The 14,202-nt window shown below is 49.3% G+C and overlaps 1 protein-coding gene across 1 annotated transcript in view; it reads left to right on the top strand.

Annotated features, from left to right (window-relative positions):
- Zc3h4 (zinc finger CCCH-type containing 4) overlaps positions 1-14,202 on the top strand; it is a 37,455-nt gene that overhangs the window by 16,764 nt on the left and 6,489 nt on the right. The window contains exons 2-12 of the mRNA XM_085842128.1: positions 16-235; positions 535-645; positions 3,454-3,676; positions 4,842-4,993; positions 5,682-5,778; positions 5,871-6,010; positions 7,358-7,468; positions 8,814-8,925; positions 9,269-9,378; positions 12,061-12,419; positions 12,601-12,980. Of these exons, the coding sequence (XP_085698254.1) occupies positions 16-235; positions 535-645; positions 3,454-3,676; positions 4,842-4,993; positions 5,682-5,778; positions 5,871-6,010; positions 7,358-7,468; positions 8,814-8,925; positions 9,269-9,378; positions 12,061-12,419; positions 12,601-12,980 (2,015 nt within the window). The remainder of the gene's footprint in view (positions 1-15; positions 236-534; positions 646-3,453; positions 3,677-4,841; positions 4,994-5,681; positions 5,779-5,870; positions 6,011-7,357; positions 7,469-8,813; positions 8,926-9,268; positions 9,379-12,060; positions 12,420-12,600; positions 12,981-14,202) is intronic.

Here is a 14,202-nt window from a genome sequence, read left to right as displayed (position 1 = left end):
GGGGTTGGTTTGCAGGGAAGATGGTGAGTTGGAAGAAGGTGAACTGGAAGACGACGGGGCTGAGGAGGTCCAGGATCCCCCTGCAGGACAAGAGAGGAGTCGGAAAGAGAAGGGGGAGAAGCACCACAGCGACTCTGACGAGGAGAAGTCTCACAGGAGGCTGAAGCGGAAGCGGAAGAAGGAGCGGGAGAAGGAAAAGAGGCGGTCGAAGAAAAGGCGGAAATCTAAGCACAAAGTAGGTCCCGGAGGGTGCCCCACACCTTACCTGTTGGCTCAGGACCTACTGGTCTGTCTGCCTAGCAGGTACTCTATGTTACAACCTTTCCTAGTATCCACGGCCTGGGGACAGTTTATAAAGATCTGGAACTTATGCTCTGTTGCCATTTAGTGCCCCCAGGGGAGGAGTTTTCAGGCTAAGTGCAGTCCTTCCAGGCACATTCCAGCATTGTTTGTCCTGGGGCTGGCTGTGCCAAGGTGGCCTGCCAACAACAGACTCACTTGTAGTGTGGCCTCCCTCTATCACTGTCGTTGCAGCGCCATGCTTCCTCCAGCGATGACTTCTCGGACTTCTCAGATGACTCAGATTTCAGCCCCAGTGAGAAGAGTCACCGCAAGTACCGGGACTATAGTCCCCCATACGCACCAGTGAGTGATACTGTGTCTTGTGTCTTCTGGTATGGGGCAGGTGGATGGTACCCTAGAGACAAGTGGGTGTTATTTTCATCCCTATTTATGGATGAGGAAACAAGAGAGTTGGAATGTATGGGTTTGAGCCAGGGTAGTGGCTTTCTCCACAAGGGCTGCTCCTGAGCTTGCCCAGTGTCAAGTCTCCCCGATAGCTTGGCAGGACACAGTTATGTCTAACTTGTCCAGATCACAGCTGACTGCTTCCAACTGTTCCTAAGTGACCTTTTGTGGGAAATTGGCAAGAGAATGAACTGGCCAATAGAGCTAATTATCTCCAGAGCTGCACAGTTAGAAGTTAAATACCCCGTTACAACTCTGAACGTAACCATAAATTTACCCTGTGTGTATAGACTTTCACTCTCAGAAAAACATAAGGAAAAAACAAGGCTTAGTAGTCTAGTGCTGGCTTCTGTGCTCATGGCCATGGGCAGCACCACTGCCCCCAATCCTAATAATAAACCATAGAAGATTAAATATAAACAGGAAGTGCTGACACAAACTAGTAATCCCAGTACTAGGATAGGCGAGGCAGAAGGAATAAGAATTAGAGTCAGAAGCTGAATTAATAGCTCAGTGGTTAAGCGCAGGGGACCCGGGAACTACATAGTGGCTCTAACTGTGTATACCTCCAGTTCTGGGAGTTGTGATCCCTGAGCACTGTATGCATGTGGTGCACGTGTACAGGTGCATCAGAACACTCAGACATATAAGAATAAATAATAAGAGAGTTGGAGCCTAGTCTGAACAACACAGCAAAACCCTGTCTTTTACAATCATGGGCTAGGGGTGGTGGTGGTAGCACACACCTTCAATTCCAGCACTCAAGAGGCAGAGACAGGTGGATCTCTTGAGTTTGAGGCCAGCCTGGTCTACAGAGTGAGTTCCAGGATAGCCAGGGCTCTTATACAAAGAAATCCTGTCTCGGAAAAACGAGGAAACAAAACAACCAGGATAAAGAAAAAAGAAAAGGAAAAAAAAATGACTAGGCAGGGTGTGATGGCACCTTTTTTTATTATTAAAAATCTCTTCATTTTCTTGTTTTAGTGTGTCTCTTGTGTATGTCTGTCTGTCTGCACCAAATGCGTCCTCTGGAACTGGAGTTAGAGTTGTGAGCCTCTGTATAGGTGCTAGGAACAGAACCAAAGCTCTCTAGGCTGGGCTCTCTCCAGCCCTGGCATGGTACTTTCTAAAGCCTTTCCGGCAGATGGAGGGTTTAGTAAGCACTGGAGACTGATGACTGAGGAAGAGTGGCTTCTCCACACTAGGGAGGGCTCTGAGTAAGATAGGAAGCTTGAGTGTCTCCATCTGTTTACCTGTATTTTGCATTTTTCTGTAGTGAGTGTGGGTTTCCTTTTGTAGTTGAGCCCAGCCTGTCACCGAAATGTTGCACAAGTATGCTACTTTGTTACAGCTCATGAGTGGATGTGGACACATTAGTATCCATTTGTACTCTCCACTTGGATTAGTTTCCTGTAGCTTCTTGAGCATTGTGTACAGTGGATTTTACTGCCCTAACCCCCCCTCAGCCCCGTCACTAAAGCCACCCAGTGGTATATTTTATAGCATATGGGTGTGGCTAGGTTTTTCTTATAAATATGCTGAGAGTTAGTTTTTGTTGTTGTTGTTGTTGTTCTGTTTTGTTTTTTTGGGTTTTTTTGTTTTTAAAGATTTATTTATTTTATGTAAGTACACTGTAGCTGTCTTCAGACATCCCAGAAGAGGGTGTCAGATCTCATTACAGATGGTTGTCAGTCACCATGTGGTTACTGGGATTTGAACTCAGGACCTTTGGAAGAACACTCAGTGCTCTTAACCTCTGAGCCATCTCTCCAGCCTCCCTGTTTTGTTTTTTGTTTTGAGTTTTGAAACCAAATCTTTACTTTTACCCAAGGAGGGCAATTGTGAACTCCTGAGCTCAAGCAGTTTTTCTGCCTCAGCTTCCCATGTGGGTGGGGCTGTGGACAGGGTTCTTACACCTTGTGTAGCACTTGTGTTTAAAGCCAGTATGATGGTGCAAGCCTGTAATCCCAATAACTGCAGTATGAAGACAGACCAAGAGTGCTAGACCACCACCACCACTACCACCCCACCTTCCCTCCAAAGGAAAAATAACAAAAAAGAGTTCCAGGCTAAGTAAGGTACATAAGACACTGTCTCAGAACCCCAATGCAGTGAAGTGTTTTCATTGCCTATAACTTCCATTGCTAAGGTGGTCCTCATTGACAGAATGTGCCACATTGTCACCTTTGGAAAGGCATCTTGGAAGGTATCTTTGGAAGTAGCAGTTTGCTATGGCTACCAAGGAAGCTATTCATTGACATCACAAGCCTTAGAGAAAGCTTGGACAAGGACACCCCTCCTCCTGACTCCAACTTCTCCCCAGCTCTGCTCACCCTGCATCCTTGTCCTTGCTTCTCCAGGGACAGTGGGCTCCTGTTTCTCTTGCCTTCTAAATCTTGGCCCTTTTTTTGTTTGGTTTTTCGAGACAGGGTTTCTCTGTGTAGCCCTGGCTGTCCTGGAACTCACTTTGTAGACCAGGCTGGCCTCGAACTCAGAAATCCCTTGGCCCATTTCTTAAAGACAGACATGTCCCCCATGTACTGCTGTCCCCTAGCCCATCAGGATAAACATGTCTGCAGAGAGGCTAAATCAGGGATAGTAGAGACTCCAGAGGAACACACAAGGTCTGAGACCTGAGGTGACCTAAGTAGCTTGATCCAGGCCATGCACACTGGCTCACTGTCTCCCCTACTCTCACCTGAACAGTCCCACCAGCAGTACTCCTCGTCACACAACCCACCCCTGCCCAAGAAGCCCTACTCCAAGATGGATAGCAAGGGCTACAGCATGTACGAGGACTACGAGAATGAGCAGTATGGGGAGTACGAGGGGGATGAAGAGGAGGACATGGGTAAGGAAGACTATGACGACTTCACCAAAGAACTGAACCAGTACCGGCGTGCCAAGGAGGGCGGCAGCCGGGGCAGAGGTGAGCCCTTCCCTCCCTCCTCTCCTCCTCATTACTTCTCCAGGGGCAGTGTGGCTGGTGCAGTTGGAGATTAAGGAGTCAAGGAGACTACTCCAGTCAGTTTATACTGAGCCTTAGCTAGGCAGTCACTCAAAGATAGCTGAAGTGCACAAAAATTATACACTCAGGGCTTGGGGTAGCAGACAGAGCACGGGCAGCAAGTGTCCCTCATCTGGGCCAGACTGAGGAGAGCTGAAGGCCCCAGCTCTGCCTACCTCCAGTCCTGGACTTTCATCACCTGACCAGGTGTTTACCTCTGGACTTTGGACCCCAGAAAGCTGATAAACTTGTGGCCCGAGGCATAAGGCAAGATGAGGGAAGGCAATCTCCCTCCGGGGTTCTTTTTTTTTTTTTTTTTTTTTTTTTTTTTTTTTTTTTTGGTTTTTCGAGACAGGGTTTCTCTGTGTAGCCCTGGCTGTCCTGGCACTCACTTTGTAGACCAGGCTGGCCTCGAACTCAGAAATCCGCCTGCCTCTGCCTCCCAAGTGCTGGGATTAAAGGCGTGCGCCACCACGCCCGGCTTCCGGGGTTCTTTAAAAGAACAGAAACAAAAAACAAAACCCCGCCAGCTGATAGAGACTTCTAAAGATCTTCCAGCTTGGTTTATTAGCCTTGTGATCCAGGTTACTGCGGAAAGTGCTGTGTCCGAGTTTGCTCTTGGACACCTGTGCAGCAGACTCCACTGCGCAGGCCCTGGTGGGGGCCTCACACAGGGCTGGAAGCAGCACTCCTTTACTCACACTTGAGTTGTACCAGAGTCTACAACAGACTCCAAGACCATGCTTTTCTTTCCATAAGTCTTTAAAATCTGATCAGGATCTTCTAGTTGGTACCCTACATAGCGCTGGGATTTTTAGCCACATAGGGTTGGTGCCTGCTGTCTTGGACAGTGCAGCCATGAATAGACAGGTAGTGAGAGACCAGCTACTGAGGACAGGAGTAGCTGTGTGTCCAGAGTGCCAAGTCATCCCTTCGAGGGAACTAGAGGCACTGTAGTCTTAATGGGCCAAATTTCATGGCTTCCTAAAGGAGGAGGTCTCAAGGAAGACATAGGAAATGGGACCCTATCTTCCTTGTTGTTGTAGTCTGTAGCCATGTGAGGCTCACTGTTCCAATAACCCCACAGGTAGCCGAGGCCGAGGCAGGGGCTACAGGGGCCGTGGGAGTCGAGGAGGATCTCGAGGCCGAGGCATGGGCAGAGGCAGCAGAGGCCGAGGCCGAGGCTCCATGGGAGAGCACCCAGAGGACGAAGAGGACTTGTATGAAGAGGAGATAGAGGTAAGGTTTTCCATAGCTCTTGGGGCCAGTAGTGTGATTGGCAGGTTCTCTGGGCTACAAGCCCTTTGGGTGGGCTTGGTGAGACTAAGACCGGAGGATTGGTGGGGTACCCAAGGGAAGGAAGGCTTGGAGTGTCAGACACACTTTTAAAAGGTTCCTCTTGGTGCTGGGCAGTGGTGGCGCACGCCTTTAATCCCAGCACTCAGGCGGCAGAGGCAGGCAGATTTCTGAGTTCGAGGCCAGCCTGGTGTACAGAGTGAGTTCCAGGACAGCCAGGGCTACACAGAGAAACCCTGTCTCAAAAAAAACAATAAAACAAAACAAAACCAAAAACCTTAGTGGGTGAAGCAGGAAAAGGTAGATAGCAAAAACCCTGTTGTGAGACAGGGCTTCTCTGAGTCTTCTAGAATGTCTCCTGCCTCTTACGGCAGGCACGGGAGGGATGTACAGAGTACACACCATTATGTCCCTGCCATCTATATCCATTGTGTGACCCATTTCTTGAAGTTGTACAGTTGTCCCATATGCCCAGAGGCACTGTGATTGGCTCTGCCTGATGGAGTTAGAGTCTGAAGTGAGAAGGCTTCAAGCGTGGGGTTTGGGACCACCCACCACACATGCTGCCACCCAGTGTTAACTCAGGGTTGTCTCTCGCATGACGCTTTTGCCTTGTTTCTCTGGAATCCAGTATGGAGAAAGTGAGGAGCCCATGGGAGACGATGATTACGATGACTATTCCAAGGAGCTGAACCAGTACCGCAGGTCCAAGGACAGCCGAGGTCGAGGTGGGCAAGGGCTCCGTGAGGACGTGCTGGCTGGGCTGCACCCACTGCTGCCTTAGTGGGAGAAGTTAAATCCCTTCTTTGCTTCTCCACAGGGTTAAGTCGAGGCCGAGGCCGTGGTTCCCGAGGAGGCCGAGGGAAGGGGATGGGCCGGGGCAGAGGTCGAGGCGGCAGAGGTGGAATGAGCAAGGGCGGGATGAATGATGACGAGGACTTCTACGATGATGACATGGGTGTAAGTGCACTGAGATCTGATGTGCATTCTGTGTGTTGTGTTTCTTAATTTTGCTTATTTTTCTGCATATGGCTGTTTGCCTGGATGCCTGTGTCTGTGCACCAAGTATGTGCCTGGTACTCACAGAGGCCAGACAAGGGCATTGGATCCCTGAGACTGGAGTTATAAACAGTTGTGAATGACCATGTGAGGGGTTGAAATTTAACCTGGGTCCTCTGGAAGAGCAGCCAGTTCTTTCTCATTCTCTTTCTTCCTTTTTCTTTTTTCTTTTATCTCCTTTCTTTCCTTTTTCCTTCTTCCCCCCCTCCCTCCTTCCCTCCTTCCTTCCTTCCCTTCCTCTTTTTTTTTTTTTTTTTTTAAGTCTTTTTCAAGACAGGGTTTCTCTGTGTAGCCATGGCTGTTCTGGAACTCACTCTGTAGACCAGGCTGGCCTTGAACTCAGAGATCCACTGAACCTCAAATTGTTAACCAGTCTTAACTAGTGGTCAATCTCGCCAGGCCCTGTCATCTGAGGCTTTGACCAAGGCAACTCTGAGATTCGTTGTTGTTTTCTTTATTTGATCTTACCATCATTCATTCATCCATCCATTCGTTTGTGGGTGTTTTGTTTGTTTGTTTTGTTTTTTTGAGGCAGAGTTTCTCTGTGTAGTCTTGGCTGTCCTAGAACTCACTCTACCCTTAGACACACAGATCAGCCTGCTTCTGCCTCCTGAGTGCTGGGACTAAAGACATGTGCCACCACCACCCTGGCTTGTTGTTTTCTAATGAGCTCTTCTGTGAAGGCTGATCCTGTCCCCTGTCCCAATCAACCTCTTACCCATGGGCTGATCAGTATTCAGCAGTTTCTCAGAGTGATGCCCTTTTGGTACAGCCCTCTATCTAAAACCATACCTGCAGCTATCTTGAGTTTCTTTTCTTTTTTTTTTTTTTTTTTTTTGTGTGTGTGTGTGATTTATTTATTGATTATATGTAAGTACACTGTAGCTGTCTTCAGACACTCCAGAAGAGGGAGTCAGATCTTGTTACGGATGGTTGTGAGTCACCATGTGGTTGCTGGGATTTGAACTCTGGACCTTCGGAAGAGCGGTCGGGTGCTCTTACCCACTGAGCCATCTCAGCAGCCCCCATCTTGAGTTTCTAAAGTGGGAAGGTTAACATGGTGCAGGAGAGTTTCCAGAAAAGTCTTGTCTGTTCTCTGTAGGAGGGGTGCATTCCTGCCCAGCTCAGGTGCCAGAGTTTTTCCCTCTGAGTACTGTACTGCATGTGGTGTAGTGACAGGAGCTGTCTGCACCTGTCCTGTTCTCTCTGTACTTGACGCACTCCCATCTTCTTCTGCATTACTCACAGGACGGTGGGGGGGGAAGCTACCGGCGGAGTGATCATGACAAGCCCCACCAGCAGTCTGACAAGAAAGGCAAAGTCATCTGCAAATACTTTGTGGAGGGACGATGCACTTGGGTAAGCGTACCGCCTAGGACATGTGACCCACACTGTTGGGGATGGGAAGGACTGTGTGATAGCGGCCCTTGGCACCTCTTAGAGCCAGGAGACCTCTGGGCAGCCTAGAGGACTCGGAACCAGAGCAAGCTGTGTAGACAGTCTGAGGTGTAGAGGTGCTTTCCAGTAGAAATTTTTGTCTAGTCTCTAGTGTCTCAAGTGAGTCCTCAGGGCTTACTCTGTTCCCATTACGTTGTTGAACTTGAGGATTGGACAGGGATTATTAAGGACTTATTAAAGCCTCCGGGCAGAGTCCGCCTTGGACATTGTGCAAGAGATATTGGTGACCATTTAGTAAGAACACAGCTGGCTTGTGATAGTGATACAAAGGCAGCAGGCAGGTGGGCTAGATGCCTGAGAGTTACTGCTCGCTTGGAAGTCAGGAAGTAGGTATTTAAACCTATAGACTAATGTATGAAATATGTAAAATAGCCCTCACTACTCTTAGTTTCTCTCTTTTGTTTTTTTGAGACCGAGTTTCTCTGTGTAGTCTTGGCTGTTCTGAAACTCAGAGATCTGCCTGCCTCCGCCTCCCCCAAGATTGCTGGGGTTAATGGTGTGTACAGCAGCCACCACCAGGCTTATCCTCAGTCTTGGCTGTACTGCTTTCCACACATACTTGTTTGTCATTCAGATCGGGAATCTTAGTTGGGCCTTGAGTGAATTCAAGGCTTCTGCAGTGGTCAGGGTTTCCCTGGAGACCTAGACTCTTCTTTCCACACCTGTCTTAAACCTATGGCATTTGTCACCATGGGCTGTACTTGTATAACGACTGCTGTGCTCCTGAACTGTATATCCATGGACTAGGAGGAGGCCAGGCAGTGTTGGGGCAGACCTCTAATCTCAGCTCTGGGATTCCGAGGCAGGCAGGTCACTGGCCTTTGAGGCAAGCCTGATGTGCGGCGTATCAGGTTCCCGGCTCTGGGTCTTGTCTGTCTCAGTTCAGGACATCACTTGCCCAGAAACTGTTTTGTGGACAGAACAAGAGAAGTTGGGAAATGGGGTATTGTTTTAGGCAGGTGTCTTCCTCAAAGCCAGGGTTCAGTAGGAAGGACAGAATGTAGAGCTGGCTTATGTGACAGCAAATAGTGTGAGACAGAGTAATGTGAAAGGAAGGACAGAGACGAATCAGGAAAACACAGGAAGTGAAAAGTTGAGCCTGAGCAGAAGGCACAAGCTGGGGAGCAGAGCCTGGGTTGGGAAGAATCATTGAGAGACTACTTTTTCCCAAGGGGACATGTTCTTGTCTGTGGTCCCACTGCAGACACAAGTGAATCAGAACTCACTTCGTCTTCTCTTTTTCCAGGGAGACCACTGCAATTTTAGTCACGACATTGAGCTACCGAAGAAGCGAGAGTTGTGCAAATTTTACATCACGGGGTTCTGTGCTCGTGCTGAGAACTGCCCCTACATGCATGATATCCTTTGCCGTCTTGTCTGCTGTGTCTGTCCTGTGTTGCTGCTCCTGGGGCCTTACCAGTCAGTTTTCCTTCTGCCCCTTTTATCCTCTGTCTGAGCTGTTCACAGCTTCACCTGAGGAAACCCACGTCCTCTAGTCCCTTTCTCTGTAGAGAGTCTGCGGACCCTTTCCAAGTCCAGCTCTGTGGACCAGAACTTGCTCTGGAGTTAAAGCAGCATTGAGAACAGCCACTGGCAGCCAGTGCACAACCCTGACTGTCACCTCACCTCCAAACGAAGGGGCTTATTTAATTCTTTGGGGTGGGTTCTGAGAAGAAATGTTTACCTTAATTAGTCATGAACGTGACTTTCCATGTAAGTTATACCACACCACTGGGAACTGCATCAATGGTGACGACTGCATGTTCTCCCATGACCCGCTGACGGAAGAGACACGAGAGCTCCTAGATAAGGTAATGCTTGAGGTGGCACGGGCAAAGTCCACAGGAGCCTGACACCCCTCTGTCGGCACAGACAACGTTTGCAAGATCAGAGTCTGTTGCAAGTCGCATCCATCTGTACATCACATACATTCCTTCCTACAGGAGAGGCGGGGGCAAGGGTCACAATGCTCTAACTGTAGAACTGATTCCCTAGGGGACAGTACAATGAAAGGATTGTCACCTTATGGTGTTGTGTTGTGTAGAGAGACTGAGATGCCCCAAGACTGGAAATGCCAATGTCTCCACAGTCACAGGGACTCATGCAGAGAAGGGACCAGGATCTCACAAACCTGGTGCCATTTGACACTCATCCTAGTGTCTGTTTTTCTTCCCCAGATTGGTACAGTTAGTGGGGATGCTTCCTTTTGTCATTCCTTTTGTGAGCCTATCAGCCTAAGAGCTGATGGTCAGCATCTGGTCGGTCCCTTTAGAGTGTAACCACTGGCCTGTGGAAGGACCAGCAGTGTCTGATTAGAGGCTGCCCCCTGCTGGAGGCTCAGTGTTCACACTCAGGAGCAGGAGCCCACAGAAAGGAGAAAAAGAAAAACACAAAGTGTTGAGACCTGCTTCCTTCCTGAGCTGCTTACCTCCTCGTTTGCACATAGTTCCCATGGTGAGAGTGTGCTCAGCCACCACAGTGATGTCACTAACAGACATCTGCATCACATAGGTTCACTAAGATCCTACTGCTGTTAGCTTGGCAGTCTCCTGGGAGTCTTCTCTGTTGGCTTTGTTGTATCTTCTCACCAGCACAGCTGAGTTCTTTACAGACTGCCAACTCGGCTAAATGGCCTGACCTGAGCCATGACTGTTACCAGGATGGCTGTCTGAGAAAGCAGAGACGCTTAGGGGTCAAGTTCATGCTGACATACGAGATGCAAACCTCATACAAGTCTGTCCGTGGATGCCCTCACCCCAGGAAAAGCGCCTGTTTTCTTCCTGTGTGCCAGGGTTTCAGCTGCTCTGAGGAAGACTGGCTGTTTTTGTTTGGAATAGTCTTGTGTAGTCCAGGTTGGCCCTTGAATTCACTACATATCTACAGTCATTCTTGAACCCATGATCCTTCCCTGAAGAACCCATGAAGCTCCCAAGTTCTGAGATTACAATCATGGACCACCAGGTTTTGCCCAGCAGATCTGTGGGTATTGACCAACATGTAGATTTGTGTCTGCTCTATACAATATAGACATCACACACACACACACACACACACACACACACACACACAATTTATCCAACCATTGAAATCCCTCTCTTTTTCTATAAATCTCTCCTCCCTTCCATTAATAACTGCCCATATGGTTTATGTCCCTATAGTTTGCTTTTTCAGGGTATCATAGGGATGGGGAACAGGTGGTAACTCTGTGGGAGAGCCTGTACCCCTCACTGACTGGGGAGAACAAGTGTCTTCTAAGTAGAACTACAGAGTAAAGCCGGCGGCGGGTGTGTGTGTGTGTGTGTGTGTGTGTGTGTGCAGGCTGTAGGGCATTCTTGATCTGCTTACAGCACTGGCTCTCTGCAGTTCAGTGCAGTTGTCTGCAAGGTTGAACTCCTCAGCTGATGGTTAGGTTTGTTGATCACTCACAATCATTGGTTAAAGTACATTTGTATATTTCTTGTTTGGGCAAAGCTTAAGAATTTGTGGCAGCTACCTTATTTGTGTATACAAGTGGCAAGCGGCACTTTTTTTTTTTTCTTTAGACAAATTCTCTCTGTAGTTCTGACTGTTCTAGAACTCAGTATGTACACCAGGCTGACCTTATATCCATAGAATTAGCATGCCTATCCCTCCAGAGTGCTGGTATTAAAGATATGTGCCAGCATACCTGGTGATGACTATCATTTTTACATAGATAATAGACCTTTGGATTCTAGCATCAGCTTTAATGAAAGGTTTGGTGTGACACAGCTCAGCCCTAGCAGTCAAAATGTTCAACAAGCAGTGGTCTTGCTAGTAGGGAGGCCATGTATGGAAAGGCTACAAGGGTTTGTAAGGACAATTCTCTCCATCTGTGTTGAAATAGCTGATGGGTAGTTTATGTTCTCTCCTCTGGTCATTTTCTCATGTTTGTTTGCCATGTTCATAACATTGGGCTCAGATTAGAAGACCAGGTTAGGAACAGACTCATCATCCTGTAGGCTGTAGGGTCTGTGTTGTAAAAGGCTTTACACGTAGGGAAGGCCAGCTGTAGAGCTGTCCATGTTAGAAGACATCCATAAGGGTGCCAGGAAGACTGCTTTCATCCGGTTTGTTACCCAGCAATGCCTGCTAGTGTTGAGCTTCAGGCTTGTCCTCTCTGGTAGCTGTTTCAGATTGTTAAGGGTATTGCCCGGGTTTTCACACTTGATATTGGTAGAGAGAAGTGCTCTGTGTTTTGAAGCCTTGTTGGACAAATCTGTCTCAGGTCATTAGAGGCCTATAGACACTGTAAATGGGAGCCATGGTGGTGAGGAAGGCTGTCTTTAAACTTGATCTTCCTGCCTCCTTACCCCCAGTACTAAGATTACAGTTGTGTACCACTGTGCCCAGAGGGATGAAGAAGATGAAGTTAGGTCCTAACCCTGTGTTCTAAGGCCCTTGGCAGGCGTGTGCTTTACGTTTTCAGTCTGACTTGGCAGAGCCTTCTGATGTGACTTCTTTGGTTCCCACAGATGTTGGCTGATGATGCAGAAGCAGGCGCTGAGGATGAGAAGGAGGTAGAGGAGCTGAAGAAGCAGGGCATCAACCCTTTGCCCAAGCCACCTCCTGGTGTAGGGCTCCTGCCTACTCCTCCACGGCCCCCTGGTCCTCCAGCCCCCACCTCTCCTAATGGCAGGCCTATGCAAGGTGGCCCTCCTCCACCACCACCACCTCCTCCACCACCTCCTGGACCTCCTCAGATGTCCCTGCCAACACATGAGCCACTGTCTCCACAACAGCTACAGCAGGACATGTACAACAAGAAGATCCCCTCTTTGTTTGAGATTGTGGTGCGGCCCACAGGGCAGCTAGCTGAGAAGCTGGGCGTGAGGTGAGTATATTGCCCACAGAAGCACAGGAGCATTGGCCTGGCAGGGCTCTGCCCTTGATGAAGCTGTCAGACCCCATTTGGACTCCTGGCCTCAGGCTCCAAGTGAGCACTGCAGGGTTACTGGTTGGGTGCTGCTGCCTTTCCTTAGCAGCTTCATCACAAGTACCATTTCCTCTTCTAGGTTCCCTGGACCTGGTGGACCCTCGGGGCCAATGGGTCCTGGCCCCAACATGGGACCCCCAGGGCCAATGGGGGGACCCATGCATCCTGACATGCACCCTGACATGCACCCTGACATGCACCCTGACATGCACCCCGACATGCACCCTGACATGCACCCCGACATGCACCCTGACATGCATCCTGACATGCCAATGGGTCCTGGCATGAACCCTGGCCCTCCCATGGGTCCTGGTGGCCCCCCAATGATGCCCTATGGTCCTGGAGACTCCCCACATTCTGGAATGATGCCTCCTATCCCGCCAGCCCAGAACTTCTATGAGAACTTCTACCCGCAGCAAGAGGGCATGGAAATGGAGCCGGGTCTTGTTGGAGATGCAGGTATGTAGGCGACAGCTAGGCTGTAGAGCTGGGCTCACCAAAGTGGGATGGAGATCAGAAGTGGCTTTTCTTCCTTGTCCAGTCTTACAGCAGCATTCCAGTCCCATTCCCATTCTATAGGTGTTTTAAGTATTATGGGACCCTTTGCCTTGTGGGAGCCAAAGGACTCTTGTGTTTGTTGTCAGTGTAGGAAACAGTACTCAGATTTTAGCATCAATCCTGAGCAAGGCAGAAATACCTTAGGAAGCTGTGCTTATGGTGCCTGGGATCAGTCAGAAGGAAGGCAGGTGCCCTAGACAAGGCCCCTCTTCTGGGTAGTGGTGGGCTCAATAACTGTGCTTGTCTGACACCATTGGCTGGACAGGTTCTTGCCTCTGTCCTGTGCTGTGAACAACCTCAGTGTCCAGTATAGTCAAGGATAGCTGCTGTGGCTGACTGTGGGAAATTCAGAAAGGAGGAGGGACCTGCCCCAGGCCAAAACTCAAAGAGTGTGTGTGGTCTCTGTCCTTGCTATAGTTGCATTTTAGTGGAGGGAACCAGACAGATGGCTCATTTTGGCATTAGCCATTGTTAGAAAATAACATAAGATGGTGTAGAGTAGAGGGATACAGTCACAGCCCTAGCAGGAACAGTCATCTGAGAAGGCGGCCAGGTACCACCGCTGGCCAGCTTGTCTGAGGGAAGCAGAGATGGCTATGCATCCATCTATAATGGAATGAGACATACGCAGGTGTGTGTCACCGTGGAATTGCCAGCTCTACAGAGTAGTAGGGGACAGCAGGACATGCATTCTTGTGGAGGATACGGTGAGACTGCCAGTCAGCCAGCACAGTGGTGGGAATTTCCAGGTTCTCAAGCAGTTGCTGTGACAGATGCACCTAGGCAGAAGCCGGGAGTAGCCAAGAGTACAGAGACGGGTCACGTGGTTTGGAATTGGCAGGTTGGAGCGGATATGACCTGTATGTATGTGCTGTGTAGGTCTGGAAGGAGCAGCTGGGAGAGTGGGTGCCAAGTATGGGCAGCCCTTTACCCAAGTTCAGCTCTTGTGTTGGATGTCAGGATCACTGCTGCCTCAAAGCACAAGGAGCCTGTGTGGGAGCATACGTATCCACAGTGTATTCACAGTGCATGGTAAAGAGTGGATTTCAGGAGATGCTGGAAAAGACAGGCCACCGAGGTTAAGGGAGGTGCTGTTGCCTGTCCTGAGTTAGTTGTCTTGGTG

This window comes from Mus caroli, unplaced genomic scaffold (genome assembly GCF_978045245.1).
Source record: "Mus caroli unplaced genomic scaffold, Mus_caroli_1 scaffold_8, whole genome shotgun sequence".
Classification (NCBI taxonomy): domain Eukaryota; kingdom Metazoa; phylum Chordata; class Mammalia; order Rodentia; family Muridae; genus Mus; species Mus caroli.
Note: the sequence above shows the minus strand (reverse complement) of the source record. Positions and strands in the feature narration are given on the sequence as shown.